Source organism: Panulirus ornatus, chromosome 69 (assembly GCF_036320965.1).
Source record: "Panulirus ornatus isolate Po-2019 chromosome 69, ASM3632096v1, whole genome shotgun sequence".
Lineage (NCBI taxonomy): Eukaryota > Metazoa > Arthropoda > Malacostraca > Decapoda > Palinuridae > Panulirus > Panulirus ornatus.
In genome coordinates this window covers 19,525,315-19,545,391 of record NC_092292.1, presented here as the reverse complement: position 1 = coordinate 19,545,391, position 20,077 = coordinate 19,525,315, and the positions used below count along the sequence as shown (strand labels likewise).

Sequence of the window (20,077 nt, the reverse complement as noted above, 5' to 3'; positions counted from 1 at the left end):
TAATTTCGTGTGTGATTACGGGAGCCACCTGCATTTACGCAACCAACCAGAAGTCTCGTGTGCCCCTCCGTCATTACTCCCTCCCCCCGACATGCAGGAATTGTATACATATTCACTTACGGGTCTTGGCTACTGATATACAACAATGGTCCCCCTCTCTCCCCTTATCCTTCTTCCTTCTGTGTTTACCTTTCTTATACCCAAGTGTCAACTAACAAGAAACCAGTGTGCACTGCCGGGGATACTCCGTGTTGGAGATCTTCTCCAACATCACCCTCAATTCCCTCTGTCTCTCTCCTGTATTCAAAATCTCCAACAATCATCACGAAATTAAATCATAGAAAGCGATTAATAAAAAATCAATACAAAACTGAGAAAAAAGATAAATTCTTCAATGATTCTTCACTAATTCAGGATCAAATACGAGAGAGAACGATTGAGAAGGTAATCAATTACATTAACACAGCCGTCCCGTCCTCAAGGAGAAAATCAGCCTCGAAAGAAAACGACGTCAGTGAATCCTCTTCATCCTGGGAACGAAACAATGTGAAAAAAAAAAAAAATACTCTCATATTCCAGACGCGATCTGAGGTTGAGATTACGCAGTGTCAATACCAGATCAATCACAACGAGGAGGAAAGTTAGTACGATGAGTTATGACGAGGATACAGACACGGGGAGGAGGAATACCGTCCATGTATCTCCTGACGGGGGCGGGAGTGAGGGTGGAAGTCCTCCCCTCTTGTATTATCTTTCTGCAAGTAGTGACGGAGGAAGGAACCAAGTGAGGATTTTCCCCTCTTAATGCCCAAGTCGTCTGATTTGAACGCAACAGAATATATATATATATATATATATATATATATATATATATATATATATATATATATATATATATATATTATGAGGGATGAAGGAGGAGAACTTTAGTAATTAAACGTTGCGATTTTCATTTTTGTGTCGGTTGTTGTTATTGATGATGATGATTGAGAGCTGTTCATAACCTGATGGGTTGGAGCTGTGCCTCGCTTCCTGGCCTGCGGGGCGCCGCGCTGCGCAGCAGCAGCAACAGCTCCTCCTCCTCCTCCTCGCCTTGTTCCGCTGGTGTGGGGGACGAGACAAGAGACGAGGCCGCCGCGCTTAACATCGTCCTCGCCACGAGACACTCCCATCCCACTGGTGGCCTCGAATCGTCGTCCTCGCCACGACAGAGACGTGGCGTACCTCCACTGAGACTCACTCTACACCCTCGTGTGACTCGTCGTTCTCGTTGTCAGATATATATATATATATATATATATATATATATATATATATATATATATATATATATATATATATATAGAGAGAGAGAGAGAGAGAGAGAGAGAGAGAGAGAGAGAGAGAGAGAGAGAGAGTTCTATCCATAGGTGTCATTTCGTAATGGTGGGAAATGGAGCTGTTTGCGGTAAACAGTTTCAGACGCTCGGTTTCACCAGTTCATCACAAGGTTAAACGGCGCGTTAGTTTCCTCGCAACATGAGGGGTAATTTTCAGATAATCCTCATAAGATAAAGATCTGTTAGATCACAGAGGGAGATAACATACATGTGTGTGTGTGTGTGTGTGTGTGTGTGTGTGTGTGATATCACCTTGCCCCCAATAAAACACTCCAACACTCCACTTCGGGCGACTAATACCTTAAGAAGATCAAGGGTTTTGGGAATCACTTGCCTCAGCAAGAACGTGGCGCTATCCAATCAGCTAAGCGAGACTATCTCCCGAGGCCAGTCTTACAGAGAGAGAGAGAGAGAGAGAGAGAGAGAGAGAGAGAGAGAGAGAGAGAGTCAGAGTCATCTTGGTTGGCGTCGTGCGAGAGGCGACACCGTTAAAAATAACACCAGGTAATTACTAATGTCTTTACCGTGTATTGAGGAGACGTGTTTGACGCAGGGAACATTTCCTGCCGTGGTCTACGTCGAATGATACAGATTCCATGATAGACAAAGTGACTCTCGCTAATGATGCTCTTTATATGTCTACAGTTCATTAGAATTATAATCTGTCTATGTATATGTTCAGTAGCATTATATTCTGTATCTGTCTATAGTTTAGTTGCATTATACTCTGTATCCGTCTATAGTTCAGTAGAATTATACTCTATATCCGTCTATAACTCAGTAGCATTATACTCTCTGTCTGTACACAGTTCAATAGCAGAAAACGAAGATAAACAACATAATACGACGGAAAACGGGAAGCAGGGTGGCGCTGCGACACAGCAAGGTTAAAGAAGAGATTTCCAAGCCTGATCACTAACCCATTTCATTACAGCTTTGCACATCACTCGCTCCGGCCGAACTGTGCTACACAGGGAGGTCAGAGTTCAGCCAAGGGTCAGAGAGATCATGTACTTCCCAGCACTAAGGCAAAGTGTTCCCAAGAGGAAAGAGATATTCAGATCTTCACACACTTTTGTAAATTTGTGTTGTTTTGATAGAAAAATATGATGTGGGTTCTGCACTACATCATGTTTACAGAAATTCTTCGTATGAACTGAGTCAGCAGACATCAGTCAGGTCAGACTCCACAGACGAAAGGCAACGCTGCTGAGCAAGTGTGTTACGTACAGAACAACGCACGTTACTGCTAATTCTACACTAATCCATTCGTCTCTGATATACGTCTTAATCCTACAATTACCCATTGGTCTCTGATGGTATACGTATTAATCCCACATAAACCCATTAATCTGTGCTTATACACGGATTAATCAAGACATACACAGTATGAATTCGCAAGCTATCGGGACACTTCTTGCAGGAGACGTTTGACGAGTTACCTCAGATGGCGACACGAGGGGAGTAGTGAGGCCCAGTGTCCACTCCGACGTCTGGACATAATATAAATACCAGGAGGGTAGTACGAGGGCGTGGAGAGGCCCTCCAGGCCCTCGCTAGCGGCTGGAGGGCCGGAGTGTAATAACCCTAGTCCCCTCCACACTCTCTCTCCAGACGAGATGAAGTGGACTGCTTGGACACGCGGGTGGATTGGTAATGAAAGAGGGGGACAAGGACAATATCGGAGAGGAAACGAAGAAAAAACGAGAGTAGACAAGACACACACAACTCCAGGGCGAATAGAACAGTAAAAAAAAAAAAAAAAAAAGAAATGCTCGACTAAAAAGCGAACATGACGAGGAGGAGTGGAGTAAGGGTGAGGGAGTGGGGTGGGAAGAACGAGCTACCAGCGAGGTGTCTGAGCAGGGCGGGGCGGCGGTGGTCAGGCGATGGGGGCCGACAGGCCGGCTTACCTGGCCACTCCAGAGGCAATATTACTCAATATCTGTCACATAATTCCCCGAGTGGCTGACCTGCCGCTCTAGCGTGGTAATGAAAGAAGCTCCTCCTCGTGTGTGTGTGTGTGTGTGTGTGTGTGTGTGTGTGTGTGTGTGTGTGTGACACGCACTTCCGCTGGACATACCGAAGACACAGGATAATTCGGATTATCCAGTATGAAGCAACATTATATAATATCTCTTCCATTAAAGTACATTCCCTAATGTTGTGGAATGTTTCTGGTCGGCAAATTTCGTGTAACTTCGTCTGGAAGGGAAGTTCTATCAATTCTTACACGCCGACGCATTCCCTGAACAGTCTAGTCTACACATGGGAATAGATTAAAGTGGGAAAACAGCAGACGTACCGCTAAGGGAGTCTAATACCTACAGATAGAGGGCCACTTCCAGGACACGTCTTCAAGTCATCTTTATGCATATATGGGTTTACTGTCTCACCAGGTACATACAACAAGTGAGCGTCATCTGGGAGCCTTTGTGACCCCGAATCTAAAGTACGAGTCGGCCTCGGAGGCTCATCTTACCAGCACCGTTGGTCATTCAAAGCCTCGCCCCCACCAGGAAGAACAGTTTGTCTTGTAGTTTAATCAGATATTGTACGTACAATAAATCCTGATGGCATTTCCTTCCTTCCAGTGGGGTGCTGTCCTGGGTCATCTCCCCGTCTTAAAAGGTGATAACCGAGCCTTCCCTGAATCTTCTGCGAACTTTCCCTTTAGTTATCTCAATTTCTGAATTCTAATTTCCGATTTTCGATGATAAAACTAGAGATCTTCCAAAAATATTATTCTACTGTTTTCAAAATAAACTGCCTCTTATCAGACATGAAACTATTCTAATTCGTACATCAAAAGAAGGTACAAAACCATGCCCATAGAAACCTTCACAAAATACCGAGCGTCCGCAATTTTTTGAGTTAGTCCTCTCGTGATACACACCGTTCTCTCTGACACCATCGCAAGTGATTTTAGAAAACGGTCCTTATAAGGCGGGTTTTAGGGATTCCATTTCAATTTAAGAAAGTTTATTCTGATGACGTGTAGTATTCCAAGAGTGAATGTACCACTGCACTACCACACTTAAGAAATACTGATCTTAAACTTAAGAGTTTCATGATACACTAAGATCATTATTTCTAATTCATAAGCTCTCTGACGACAAAGAATTCTTCCCAATTCTTACAGTATGAATACACCCTGATGTCGCATCCCTTTCATTTTATAGAACAGTCATACATTATACGAAGCACAAGCCAACATAAGGTGTAGCGAGCAGGCACCGAACTCCAGTATTCATTCCTTAAATAATCTTCAACTCAAAAACAGTACTACGTGTTTAAAACTATTCTTCCAACGCTAATTCCGTTGCTACGTATATCTAAGTTTTTCAGGCCATAGAAATACAGCGAAGAAAATGTTAATTCGGAGAGATATCAAAATAGTTTCGTCTTGGCAACTTCCTCGTCGACACATCACAACAAAAATCAGAACAAAAATCAGACTTACCAAGACTGAAAGAAACTGGCTTAGCAAGGCTTAGGGTCAGACTTGCCCTGGGGAAACTGGACCAGAGGTAAGACCCTAAAGAAGACTTACATGGACGAAATATGTACATAAAGAAGACTTTGACGAAGTACTTACCCACAGCAGACCAGGGTGGGCGGACGAGACATTCCTCTATGGAGGACTCGGCCAGTGGAAACATTCAGGCGGACGAAACATCAACCTACAGCAGTCTGGACCGGACGAACCACTCACCTGCAGAAGTCTCAACCGGACGAACCAGCTTGTGAGATGAAGGACTTACCTAGAGACGACTCCGGGTCTGAGAGGTCGGTGATGTCAGGCACCTTCTGCATGGCTTGGCGCGGGGGGCCCGGCACGCAGTGTGGGTCGGCGGTGGGGTCAAGGCCGCCATCGAAGGCGGGGTCAACCGGCTCCTGCTTCACCAGCCCAGGCAGCTCCAGCGAGAACTTGACCTGTGACAAGGAATGAGGAGCCAGGTCAGCCAACATATACACCGATGGTCGAGGACGAGGGACAAGACAATGAACAGGTCGGGTCACAGGCCCGAGTGACCTTGGATAGGTATAAACAAATCAGGTCAGAGGTCTCGTGTCACCATGAGAAAAGGGTCAGATGACCTGACCTGACACAGGGAGGGGAACAAGGTTCAATCAGACACGTACAGTACTGGCCCAAGAGGAAACTTACCCGTGACCTCGTAAAAGGATCAACGTACTTTAGGTCACGGACGATCGTGGCTCAAAGTTGGGTCAAAGACACAACTGACTTACGTCGGGTCATGAACGGCTTTCACTTCTGAAACTGTGCAGACCTTTTTATACGATCTGAGTACATGGCATCGTCCGGCAACGCTAAATCCACTTTACGCAGTTCGTACAAAATTTTGGTGCGTTTCTGTTACCCATCAACGTGGGGAGAACAGGTCCAGGTCATGCACACAAGTGACCTGACAGAGACACGTGACGAAGTGAACACTGGTCCTCATACTACAGACGCCACCGCCAGGTGGACGACATCAAGGGGGGGTTGCCAACACACTCCCATGTTCCCCATATGATAGTCTTTCTTAGGTTGACTTTATGGTTTCTGTCGCCGTTTTGGCAAAGGTCACACGAAGCGATCCAGAGGTCAGATGACCAATGGATTCTGTCTAGAGACTACAATTTAAGTGTTGGATTCACTACGTTAGTATAAACATGAGGGAAGACAAAACAGATGTGGCATTTAATCATATTCATTGATTTCTTGAATGTCGATTGAAAAAAAATCTAATAGAAGTTGCCATATACTTACACTGAAACAGATATCAATAAAGAATATTCAAAACTTAGTCTTTTCTTAATGTTGAAAAGAAAGAGAAAAAAAAGTAAAAATGTTCCCACATGATTTTTGTACGTGAAATCACAGCCATCCATGAATAGATATTTTGGCCAGCTATTGTTACCGGATCAAGGATTTATCTCAGTGGGGGATGGTACGTATCATCACTATATATATACATATTAAGTAGAATTTCAAATAAATTAAGAAAAGTGGATCTTTAGATATATATATATATATATATATATATATATATATATATATATATATATATATATATATAATAAACCGATTACCGACAGGTGTGCAGTACCCACCTTCTTGCTGGCAGACATCCTGGCAGTATTTTTGTCATAGTCGCCGTAGAACTCCAGGTCCATGGTGGCGGAGAGCCGACTCAGGTACTGGAAACAAAACAAGACGCACGTAAGAACAGTCGGTCAGGCAGCAGGGGTGAGGGAGAGCTGGGGAGGGAAGGAAGGGGTGAAGGTACTGTGGACGATTGTGCCTTTAAGATATGGGGAGGCATATTGTGGGTGTGCCTGATTCTCTCATATAATGAACAACACTGGAGCTTCCTAAAATGTATTCTTAATCTATGTTATCAGTAATATATATATATATATATATATATATATATATATATATATATATATATATATATATATATAATCACTTGCTGAACATACAAACAGTGCACCAAAGACAAAGACGAAGCCCACTTACACTCGACCAGTACCACCTACTCTAAGGTAAACATAGAATCAAATAACCTGTATCAAATACCTCTCAACCCTGGTCAAATCACGTCTCAAAACCGACATACTAGTCAACGAGAATCCTTCATCTCTAAACGCTGAGGAAAAGTCGATTGATATCTGATAACATACATCAGTTGTGCGAGGACATGCTCAAGACCATGTCCCATCAGGTGTAAGTATATGTGCGTAGGGGGGGAGGGAGGGTGTGTATAAATAGACAGTGCATCACCTCAAGACAAAAATGAATCGGAAAATATCATTACGAATGAAAGTTGTGGACACACACACACACACACACACACACACACACACACAGAGAAAAAAAAAAACAATCAGTTAAGTCCGTAAGGTTGTGCCTCCCACCTCCAGCATATGATATACAAGGGGTTATTCCTGGCCGAGGTCTGTGTCCGTGCGATGAATACTGAAACACAACCACACAGAACCAAAACATATTTACGACATTAGCCACGCCATCTTCTGACAGACCCACCGCTAAAGTAAACCCTTCCACGAGCGGTAAACCAAGTGTCTCCCGTAAACTTGCACTTAAACTCATCAACCACGGATCTCTTACCAGACGGACACCGACCCCTCCGTATCTATCGGGTATCTCGAGTAATATTAGCTGGTCTGGGTATATGGTAATATCCGGCAATAATCTGGGAGTCAGCCACCGCGGGCGTCACCACCAAGAAGACCCACAACCTCCCGAGTTTCCTGCCTGGGTTACCTAAGGCTACCCCCACGGCGGCTACCGGTCAGGAAGCAAACAAAGACATTACCCATGACCAACACTCCGACTTATGGTTATAAATAATCAACTGACAACACCACAACCCATCTGGAACCTTCTGAACCAACTATTAACTTTATTTCTTCATTGAATGATTGTAGATACAAGTTTAAAGGTATATATTACCAAACCCTGTGGTGGGGTATTATTGGATGACAAAAAATATATGGAACAACAAGTTAACCAACTTCCAGGTAGAAATGCGCTAAGAGCTGATGATATAGTGATCTTTAGCGCCTTCAGCACGACGCTACGACCCTCGAGCACAACGGTACGACCCTGGAGCACGACAGTACGACCCTTGACGATGGAACGACCCATGAAGACGGTGAAATAATCCTTGAGCAGGATGGAACGACCCTTGAGAACGAAGGTTCAACCCTTGAGCACGACATTACGATCCTTGAGGACGACTGAACGACCTTTCAGCACGGAGATAAGGTCTCGACATTCGTTGCCAAGGGCCGCACGTTCGTGCTCAAGAGACGTAATCGTCGTGCTCAAGGGTCGCAACTGTCGTGCTCAAGGGGCGTGTTCGAGGGAAGGGGGGGGAGGTGCCGAGCCCATCACCATGAAACAGAATTCTTCATATTCATCTACGTACAGATAGAGAGGAAGGAACACCATGTTGTCCCTGTGCGTCAGTCAGTTTGACCAACACTTGTCACCAGGGTTTTCTGAAGTCATCAACCGCGGACGCGAGTCGTGCCGTCAGCGGCGTCAGCACCAGATCTGACCCGAGCTGACATCATGCTCGCCTCGCGCATCGTTCCCCGCGGATAGAGTTGCAGATTAATAACAAGGGGCCGGGCCTATCAGCGTTGATTATCTTGGCTGCGGTGGCGATGGTGGGAAGGCCCCGGTGATCAGCCTCTGTCAGGCTTGGTGTGTCAGACCTGGTGAGTGTGTGACCTGGTGACTCGTTCTGTGTGACCTGGTACGCGAGAGATGGTGACCTGCTGTGTGAACCGGTGATCTGCAATGGGGGAGACCTGGTGACCTAGGGAGCATGTGACCTGGTCATCTGTTGTATGTGTGACATGATGACCTACTCTTTGCGCGTGACCCGTTGGCTTCCCGTGTACATGCCTGATGAATTACTGCATGTGACCCGGCATCGGCCGTTCACCCCTGCAGGTCGCGGGCTACCCAACGTCTGTTAACAGGTCATAAGCCCAACCTCACCTGGTTGACATGAGGGGTAAAGGGGGACGGGGGTCGAGCGTGGGAGAGTGTGGGGAGGGGTAGGTATCTGTGGGGAGGGGAGCCCAGGGAAGGGGTTTGTGGGGGGGGGGGGGAGAGGTCCCACAAGGTGGACAGGAAATACCTCAATGATAGCCTTACGTCAGTGTTCAGAAAGTCTCGGAAGTTTTGGTCACAACTTCAGAATGGTTCGCGCACAAAACGAGCGTAGCTCACCCGGTGTCAGAAAGGGATGTCGCTTTCCTTTTCCATGACAGCCTCGATGGCAGGGGTCACACGAGGCGCCAAGCTGAGGGGGTGCAGGGCCTATTCAGCACACAGAGCGAGAACATGGGTGTGTGTGGGTGTGTGTGTGTGTGTGTGTGTGTGTGTGTTATCGGTAAGGTGATGACATGAACCTGTCACCCTCGAGTCACCTCAACTGGGTCGGACTCTCGAGTCATCATCTGTCGGAGTCTGTTGTTAACCCCTGCCCCCAGATGGACGAGTGTCGCTGCTGGCAAACACCACGATCAGCCAGCTCCTCCCTTCCAAAAGTAATCGGTTCTTCTCCTCCTCTCTCTTTCTCTGAAGTAATCATAGATATGATAACAGTCTACTGCCAGAGAGGGTAAAGTGGATCATGACGCTCAAGCAAGGGTTAAGGGTTGAGTCAATTCTCCTATGTTTACACTCAGGCACAGGGTGAGTCTCTCTCCATGTTTACACTCGGGCAGGAGGAGAGTCCTCTGATGTTTACACTTGGGCAGGAGGCGAGTCTCCCCATGTTTACACTCGGGGGCAGGAGGCGAGTCCTCTCATGTTTAAACTTGGGCAGGAGGTGAGTCTTCCCATGTTTACATTCAGGCAGGTCAGTCATTCCTCATATGTTTACACCCAAGCAAGAGTTAAGTTAACCTTGCCAAGAAAACCTGTGATTCAAGAGCTTTGTTATCACCGTATCTTATCACGGCCTCTCCTCACATAACCATCCCTGGCCTCCCTCCCTCCCTCCACCACACTGCCCGGCTGGGGGTCACCCCACCCCATGCACTATACCCAATGACATCACGTGGTCCTTGTCACGTTGGTGGGCAGTAGCCAATCACAAGCTAGCAGAGTATGAAGTATGTCACGTGACTCTGTCGTCAAGGAGACCCACACTACAGCAAACACCACCTCTCTCAAATGATGCGGTTTTATGGCTGCGCTACAATCATCAGCAGGGAAGGCCAAGTCTCCTTTAGAGTAAGAAGCTGATCGAAAAGATGGTACTCGGAGAATGCAACCTCGCGGCGTAACCACAAGCAGGTAGAGTCCGGTAACGCCTATTCCATCCATTGACAATTACCTCATGATCAGTTTCAATGAAATCGTCCTGGTGTTACCTGGGACCTTTGTGAAGGCTCCTGCAGCCCCAAGCTGCGATACTTCCAGTGGCAGGGAAACGCAGACTCCTTTGGAGGGAGAAGTCCGATAATTCGACTGTCCTCCGAGAACGCTTACACACACACACACACACACACACACACACACACACACCTCGTTAACACCTTTGTGACCACAATGAGGCAGGCGCCTTACGGAGCACCTCATCCTACCTCACGCCCTAGACACGGTCATTGACGGGGTACTGCTGCACTGTAGCAGGTAAGGTGGACGGGCAGGACCTGTGGCGTTGGAGGGATGGGGTCAGGACAGAAGGGGTGGTGAAGGGCCGGTGAGGAATGGTGGCAGCGAGGGACAGGAGACAAGGGGTGACATGGGGAAGGGGTAAGCCGCTGAGGACACCCCGGTAATTACAACCTTTCACACCTGTATACCTGTCGCAGCTGGAGGTCAGGCCACGATAGCCCACCTCCAGCCAACCGTGACATTAATGGTCTTTTATTCATGTTTAAAACGTGGCTCAACCATCCACTAAGGGGGAAAAGCTAAAAGGATTTTACAGACTGATTTGCTCATTGTGAAGCCAGACCTGAACGCAAGCCAAAATATCTGAATTTAAATCTATATAATCTGAATCAAAGTCCATGTAAAAAGGAATCTGAACCCAAATAAATAGAATCTGAACCAAAGGTAACAGAACGTGAACGCGAACAATCGTATTCCGAATCAAAGATGAAATCCGCACCAAATGGAATCGAAACTGAACCCAATTAGATAGAATCTGAAGCGAAACCCTCTGAAAGATGACCCATACCATTCAGATCGACACGCTATGCTGACTCGAAGGAGAATCACTGCCCTCCGATACCCACATCATCATCATGGGTCAGCCCTATGAGAACAGGCATCATGTCCTCCATTTCTGGACGTCATCACAACCAGCCATGAAGTGTACAGAGGTACCGTTATGATTTCGACTTGACCGCCCACCGAAATGGACGTTAACAAACCCGTAGAGTTTCCAGTACAAAGATCCCCTGACTGACTTGCACGATCTATGAGAGTCACGCAGATTCTAAGGCATCATTTTAAGGTCTTATGAAGCTCATGAAGAGATGCCTAAAATACATTCCAAACCACGCGGGCATCACTCTAAACCGCGCCCACAATACTCAAAACCACGCCCATGAAACTCACCACTACGCTCGCGAGGCCCTCCACCACACCCAGAAGACACCACCACGCCCACAACAGGGCCAGGGAGGGTGGGGTGTGGTGATGGTGGTAGCGATCAGTCGTGAAAAGTGGTGGTAGTGGTAGTGGGGGTGGGCCCGCATTACCCCCACCCAGCCCCAGGTCTCAGCTTACCCACTCCTGCCCCGGGATTTGTCTCATGTTGCGGGGCCACGTTACGTGGGAGTGGCAATATCGCTTTGCTTGTGGCTTGTCCCTTGATCCGCTACCCGGCCACCGTCGCCTTCTCCTCCTCCTCCTCCTCCCCACACCACACCCCCAACACCACCCCTCCCCCACTGCCGTCTCTCCTGAGGGAGAGCTGGAGGCGCACCGGGCGAGGAGAACTTGGCGATCATCTGCGGCAAGACTGCGGTGCGGAAGGGGGGCGGCTCTGGGGAGAACTTGCAGTAGGGGTGGAGGTGGGGCTCCGGTAGATTGTTAGCGGTACTGAACTCTGACGGGGAGGGAATCCTCTGAAAGATCGAAATGGACATGAACTTGGTGGTTAGAGGGTTTTAGGTAACTTGAGAGAGAGAGAGAGAGAGAGAGAGAGAGAGAGAGAGAGAGAGAGAGAGAGAGAGGGTCGTGTCCTGGAGGTCAAGTGTGGGTGGAATTAACGAGGAGGAAGTTCTGGGAGTTCTTGTCGAGGTGACTTAACGGAGGTGCGTGGGGTGGGGTTGGGGGATGGGTGGGGATGTGGTTCAGGATCAAGCTCTTGAAGACGGGTTGGACTTGGAGGAGGGAGGGAGGAAAAAATACATATATTGGCAGGAAGTTGACGAGTACCTCCCTACCGACCCGGGGCGCACGGCTTATAAAGACGTCTGGACCGGACGATCAAGGTTGGGTGTGCGTGAACCACTTGCCAGGGGATAGGTTTTTCCCTCTACCCCACCTTCAGGGCTGCAGCCAACACGCCCTCGGAGATGTGACTACTGACTAGGTGGGAAAGTCAGAGGGTTGCAGTTCTGTCCCGGAGCGATCTGCGGGGGTTAGAGTCAAGCCCAGTGGGAGTTTTACATACCATTTACATAAGGTGCATGAGCTACTTGAATTGTCAGTCGTGCGTGGGTTCTGAGGGGTGCTCCAGCTTGTCATTCAGCACGACACACACACACACACTGTTCAACTTTAGGTGAACAAGATGGCATCTGATCAACGCTGGCTGCAGCAGGCTCCGCACAGGTAACGTCCCATGTGGGGAGGAGGAAGGAGGAGACAGCCACCTTGGGGAGCGGGACCAAGCGATCATTGCTTGCGAGAGACGAAGGTCCTCCACACTCCTCTGGCCCGCCGGATGATTAAACACCGGAAGCTCGGGGTAATTTATTACCGCCCGACCAGTTACACAGCCAGTAACATTTAAGGAAACTAAACAGACGGGTTTTCAGGCGACTGGTTTCAGGGGAACGGGTTTCAGAACGAGAGCCTGAGGGGTGCTGCGAACGAAGGAGGTGTAAGTTCACTGCCTCGGGTTGTCCATGTGCATATTAATGCTGCCACGTACACTGTGTGCTGCTCCTGGGACGGCCTGCAGGGTGTGGGTGTGTGTGTGTGTGTGTGTGTGTGTGTTTACACCTATACCACATACACAATGACACCTGACATAAATCCCATCTCTCTCTCTCTCTCTCTCTCTCTCTCTCTCTCTCTCTCTCTCTCTCTCTCTCTCTCTCTCTCTCTCATACACACACTGAACAAAAACTACTCCATTCACCTCACCTCCCCCTCCCCTCCCCCAGACCCTGATAAAACCCCAGGGCAGAGGAAGGAGGGAGGGAGGGGGGAGAGTGGTGCCACCAGACTGGCTACCCCCTCTCCCTTCCTCCTCCTCCTCCTCCTCCTCCACCCCCTCCCACCCTTCGTCAGCAGGATCCTGGAGGTAACTGTGAATGAAGCAAGAGATCCTTCCAGCTTCCCACGGCCATAGCCAAGTGCCTCCGGGGTGCTGGGGATGAGGGGGGAGGGACCCAGACGGCATCCCCGGTGGTTTTTCTGGCCGTGGTCGACATTGATAAGAACCACGGCGCAGGCGGGCGCCCTCCTCCTCCGCCGCCTCCTGCATCTGAATGAACGAGGCGGCCATTGAGGACTTCGGGCTGCGATGGTGGACCCTGGGAACTGTAGCTGAAGGCGGGAGACACCGGGGTTATGTGTTCATCATGACGGGGGTGGACGGACACCAGGGAAGGAGGGGAGTAGGTTTGGGGATGGTGCAGCAAGGAGGGATGAGAGGTAGGGCAGCAGGAGGAGGGAAGGTGGGTTGACAGAGCTGCAGGAGAGAAGATGGGGCTGTTGGAGGAAGGGATAGTGGCGAGGCTGCTGGAGGAGGGATGGTGGTGATGATGACGCTGCAGGAAGAAAGGAGGTAATGATGATGACAACGAAGGAGGAAGGGTGGAGAGAGAGAGAGGGGGGGGGGAGGAGTCAGTGATTAGGTAGAGATGGCAGGAAAAAGGTTGATGAGGAAGGGGAATGGAAGATAGAGAAGCAAGCAAATTAGAAGTATTTTTTCCCAGAGGATTCCTGTACTTTGTACAACTGACATTTATCATGAAAAAAAAAAATCAATCAACAAAATATCACACAGACGCGTTCAGCGGTCTCGGGTCTAATAAATAAAGGCGTTACTGTACGATTAAATGCGACTCCGGATCTATGCAGGGTGAGGTAGCACAGAGGGAAGCCATAAGGACATGTATGTGCCCTGCGCTGCTCTCTCAGGCGTGACTCTACCACTGCTACACCTCCTCGTTATAATCAATAATTAAGGTGGCTGAGCGAAGGAGTCATACTGCTACAGATTTATACGCAGTGATGACAGGACGGAGGGAGGTTATCGGGGTGAACGTTGTAACGTGAGGAACGCAAACTGAAGTTGACTTGGCGAAGATGGTCTTGGGGAGAACACCTACAGCAGCTGAAGTTGCCCTGAAGACAGGGCCGCGAGAGGCAAAGAAAAAAAAAAAACGTTGCTGTAGAGGCAGCGTGCGGAGCGCCAACAGCAACAGTTTAGTGGAACATGGGTGAGTGGACGAGACGTGAGCAGGGTGTGGGGTGAAGGGATCACAAAGCAACACTGGGAGCCATACTGTGCTGACTCCCGCCCGCAACACAACACAGCCTACTGCAAGGCTCTCGACACACACACACACACACACACACACACACACACACACACAGGACTTACGAAAGGCATTTCTAAACGACTTAACACTTCGAGAGGATCATCTCACCCCTCCTCCTATAGCCCTGGACGGCGCACTCCACATTCTCCTGACAACTGAACCACACCAGACAAAATTAGTTTTCATATCATTACTAACGACCGGCGATATCTGTTAGTCGGGCCAATATATAGCTACAATTATGTCACTAGAGGAGACGTAAACACGATAATTAATTAAGAGGTAATTAACCGTGACAACACTGGAACGGTGGCTATCCAGCCGACACATAACATGAGTCCGTGACCCTGTAGTCCTTCTGACCTGAGGAAGATCATGTAGACGATTGGAGAAAACAAGGTATTTGTCCCTACAGCTTTTAAGATCAAACAAAGGAAAAAAAAAAGTTTAGATATTCACCCTTGTACTTGTAGGTTATACAATGTAGGTTAGCTGACAAGCTGAAGACCTACACACACTTAAGCTTTATGTAAAAAAAAAAAAGGTTTACAATAGATTTAAGCTTTAATAACGAGAGCAATGTGAAGACGAACGAGATAATAAGAACAAGGAGGGAAGTCATAAGACTCAATAAACGGAGTCACTAACGAGGAGTATAGTCACTACCTGCAGCTTGGTGTGTTGTGCGATTATGTAGCACGTTGACGAGGGTGGGAGGGGACCACAACGGCAGGTAAAAACGACAAGTGGCTCAAGATAAAGAGATAATCATGACAGGATGTGATTGCGTCGTCACGACGTTCCACGTCAAGAGGTGGCCATGACTGACGTCCACGTCAAGAGGTGGCCACGTCTAATGTCCACGTCAAGATATGGCCAGGATTGTGATCTATATCAAGATAACCTTGATAAGAAGTGATTTGCTTTATAAAAACCTCAAGTTGAGCCTTATCAAAATCCGGCCTTGAATCAAAAGGGGCACAATAAGACAATAAATAAGAATGAAAAAAAAAAGAGGATAAAGAGAAGACAAGAGGAAAGGCGATTTGAGAAACAACGTAAATTTTGATGACACAGAGAGTAAGAGGAGCAATCCGGACGCGAAGGGCGGAAAGTGGTGACAGGTATCATTTCAGAGCAGTGTTTCCCTGGGCGGCTGCCGTCTACAACCTACTGCCACGGACGGTATAAGATGGGGTCTCGGAGCATCACTTCACTACCTACGAGTCAGGGTGGCAGTATTTTCCCCCTGGGCGGTTGTTATCTACAACCTACTGCCTGTTTATGTGAACGAACATGACTGGATGTGACCACGACAAGACGGCCATCGATAACATACATCCATAAGGGTGAGGTGGCTTGAGTTCCGACCTCCAAAATGGGAGAGCCAAGACAGGCGCCGGTCAAAAGAGGAGATGAAGACGACAGAAGGTGTGCACCATTACGCTACATCCCCGACAGGAGGTGCACAACATGCTGTCATTGAGACAGGAGGTCTGTCAGCATGTACAGAACAATAATATCCAAAGTTGAATTAAGACGAGAAGACAAGACCCTTTCTTTTGGGGTGGGTCGGGCCCAGCTTAACGACAGCAGCATAGCACCAAGATGTGGTCGTGTACTAAGATAACCTTGACTCCCGTCTACCTTCCTGCGTCAGCTCGACGGCCAAGTTTCGCCACAGCACAAGTTCCTCAGTGAGGGTAATTGCATTAGGGAGCGGGTGAGGCGCGTTGCTGGTGATGGGGCAGCCAGCTGATACTGCCGGGGATGATGTGTCAGTACTGACTTAGGGGGAGGCCGGCCGACTCGCCGCCGTCCAAGTGCCCCCACTGCCCAACTCCTTCCCGTTCTTTTTTTTTTTTTTTTTTTCAGTGGTTAAGTGTCGCCTGCTACGATGTAGCCCATAAGCATGTATGGTATGATTCATACCATTACTTTTCATATAAGGTTCCTGGATGTAGGGGTTAGTGAAGCTATCTGTGAACGATTCATTCTAGTTTCATGGATCATCGTTTGCAAGAGGTTCATCTACGAACAAGACTCTTCAGTGATGTTTTTTGGTTTAGCCACCGATCCCTTGATGCCTCATACAGTACGAGTCCTGCTACCATGGAGAACTCAGACTTCTGTTGGTGTTCCTAGTATATGTACAACAGTGTGTGTGTGTGTGTGTGTGTGTGACAATGATAGTCAGATGGAAGGAAGGAAGTAACAGAGCAAGGGATGAAGGAAGGAAGCTCACAGGGCGAATGTGAGGCAGAGGGAGAGAGAGAGAGATGCCCCTCGCAGTACACAAGGACAAAAACCATCATAAAAACAGAGCGGACCAGGTGCCCGACCTTGTGTCTACAACCTGGTTATAAGTAGTTCGGTACCAGCCATCACGACTATGTAGTCAGGATGATCAGTGCAGCAGCGAGTCTTACTCCATTACGACGACAGTAACATTATGGCCGTTGAAGACGTAAGACCACGTTGCTCATCTTACAATAAGGACCTCTTGTGATTGGCGACCAATTCAGAGCTGAAAATGTACTCCGTATTCAGAGGGGGTCTGGGCCTCTGAAGTCATGATCTCCCCCTGAACGAGGCTTCAGCTGTATACGTTACATCCCACCGACTAAACAACAACCTGGTCACGCCCCAGTCCACACAACATGGCTGGTCATGCCCCAGTCCATACAACATGGCTGGTCATGCCCCAGTCCACACAACATGACCATATCGTCTCCGGTGATAATCTGTAACACAAAAGGGACATCCCCTCCACATTACTGTTAGGCGCCCCACGTTATGAGACAGTGTTATCTTCAACTGCTCCAGTGTATATAGGCATCATGAACTGTTCTGTGTCTGGGTCATCCCCCCGAGGAGGAGATGCTGGAGCGTCGTCCGTGAATCTTGCGTCTTTGACCAGGTGACTGTCTCACAGGTGAGCAGCCACTGTGTCACCAGTCCGCTTCGTGTCCGCGTATCTAACGTGCTACATCTTGCTGGCACCTTGGCGTCCAGGACGCGTGAGACCAGAGTGAGAGGTGGAGGGGGGGTAAAAATATTTTCTTTGGCACCCTCGTTGACTAACGACGTGAAGGTCAACGAGGTTAGTGAAAAGTGATGTTCCCGAACATATTTCGTGCAGGTTTGTTTTTCTTTTTAAACTAAATCATACGGAATAGCAGCACTTTGTGTTAGCATTTTTTTTTCGTTTTTTTCTAATAAGTTGCGATGTTGAATATACATGTTGAAGGACATTCGTGGATGGAGGAGAGAGAGAGAGAGAGAGAGAGAGAGAGAGAGAGAGAGAGAGAGAGAGAGAGAGAGAGAGAGAGAGAGAGAGAAGGGGGGAGGGCACGGAAGTACTTATTTGCAATCGCTTGCCACAAGAATTTTTTCCCAAGAGGCGAGACTAGCGCGTGGCGCTCACCGTAGGACAATCTAGTATCATGCGAGACGTGTCGTGCGGTTTACTTGCGAGGATTATGTATATACACCTCGACAAATTACTATACTACCACCTTTACTACTACCACCACTACTACTACTACTATTGCACGACTACTTCTACTGCTGCTACTCCTATCACTACTACTTTTACTACTATCGCTGATCTTCCCGTTACCAGCACTACTGCTCCTACAATGTAAGAAGGCTTGAGGAAATTCGTGATGGGCTGAAACCACTATTTTTGCCCCGAGCGTCAGACTGCCCCCTAGTGCCGTGACAACCTACAGTAACAACGCGAAGACAATCGACCTAAGGCATCATCCCGGCACATCCCGTGACGCATCCCTCGTTCTTAACGAATCTCTCGACCCAATTTACCTCAGCAAGTCCACCCCCCCACCCCCCATCCCCTCCCTCCCAGCATCTGACCCTAAACACGTCACCATCAGCGGATGACTAAGACGCAAATTATATATCGATCATTTCGTCTGGTATTCGATAACTGGGACAACAAGAGGGAAAAAACTGGATCACTGCCACCCGTCCTCTGACTCAGTGGTCAGTTATCTTGCTCCATGTTAATGGCACTGATTACCGAGCCAACTGTTTGTGGGTAGATAATGAGTATCTAAATAATAATTATCGGATGTTTGGATAACGAGAGGTAACGGCAGTTTTACGAACATATAATTGACGACAGAAGGTTTCATCACTGGAGAGCAGGGCGTGTGTGTTTGTGTGAGTCTGAGTGTGTATGTGTGTCTGGTGGCAGAGACCAGGAAACTGGTGGTAGTGGTGGCAGGGATCAAGGGTGGTGGCGGATATGTTCCAAACCAACGGAGGGTAATGGTGGCAGGGACAACGATAGTGGCAGGGAACAGGGTAGTGGCAAGGACCAGGGTAGTGGTGGTGGCAGTAGTGGCCGGTGCAGGGGTGGTGTGTGTGTGTGTGTGTGGAGGGGGAGGCAGCCTTGTGGGTGACGGCTTCTGTCCCCCACTACCTCCATCCCTCCCTCCCTCTCTCTGCTCACTTCACTCTCCCTTCACAGGCACTCTCTCTCTCTCTCTCTCTCTCTCTCTCTCTCTCTCTCTCTCTCTCTCCCACACACACACACACACGCACGCGCGCCGCACTGCACGCGCTGCGACGCTCCCCTAATGGCTGCATAGTAACAAAACAACTTTCCCGTTACTGTATACTGTGGCGGTAGGTGGTGAGGGTAGTGATGGTAGGCAACAATGAAGGAGGACAGACGCAGCCGCCCGTACCAACCCCTCCTTGCTACAACTTTCCCTGAGCGCACACACACACACACACACACACACACACACACACACACACTACACTATTCTTATCTATCTCTTTCTCTCCCCTACAAAGTTAAATTCGTTGTCATCTTAACAACCTTCCCTCCTCTTATGTGTCCAGTGCTTTCTCCCCAGTTAACCATCCACGGCCAATCACCTAACCCTCACATCATGCTATCTCTCTCTCTCTCTCTCTCTCTCTCTCTCTCTCTCTCTCTCTCTCTCTCTCTCTCTCTCTCTCTCTCCCGTTGGCCTACTGCCTCCACAGAGGTCTTGATCTTTCCCGTGCCCCCCCTCACCCCCCAACACCACCTCTGCCTGAGCCCCCCCGCCTCACCACAGGGCCCTGGGAGGAGGCATCCAGCCACTGACATCATCCAGGAGAGGAAACGGAATGTCGATTTCTCTTGATCGACCAAAAATACGTATATAATTACATAAGAAAACGACCTTTTTTTTTTTTAAATCCCTCATCAGTTCCTGAACATACCGCAAACTTTGACCATTATTTCAGTCAGTGAGACTCAAGAGAGAGAGAGAGATCTAACGAACCGTGTATTGGACGTACCTTAAATCTTCCCCTGAGAGAGAGAGAGAGAGAGAGAGAGAGAGTGGCCATGCCCGGCCGGGGTTTCAACGCTGCCCCAC

At 48.4% G+C, this 20,077-nt stretch overlaps 1 protein-coding gene across 8 annotated transcripts in view; it reads right to left on the bottom strand.

Moving 5' to 3' along the window:
- LOC139747680 (transforming protein p54/c-ets-1-like) overlaps positions 1-20,077 on the bottom strand; it is a 268,848-nt gene that overhangs the window by 189,307 nt on the left and 59,464 nt on the right. For 7 of the 8 annotated variants that reach the window (XM_071660266.1, XM_071660265.1, XM_071660263.1 and 4 more), the window contains exons 2-3: positions 6,501-6,587; positions 5,144-5,315 (exon numbers count right to left, since the gene is read on the bottom strand). In XM_071660266.1, coding sequence (XP_071516367.1) covers positions 5,144-5,315; positions 6,501-6,563 — 235 coding nt within the window. In that variant the 5' untranslated portion in view covers positions 6,564-6,587. Of the gene's footprint in view, positions 1-5,143; positions 5,316-6,500; positions 6,588-11,679; positions 11,722-20,077 lie in introns of those variants that run through there. The other variant, XM_071660261.1, reaches the window with a different exon arrangement.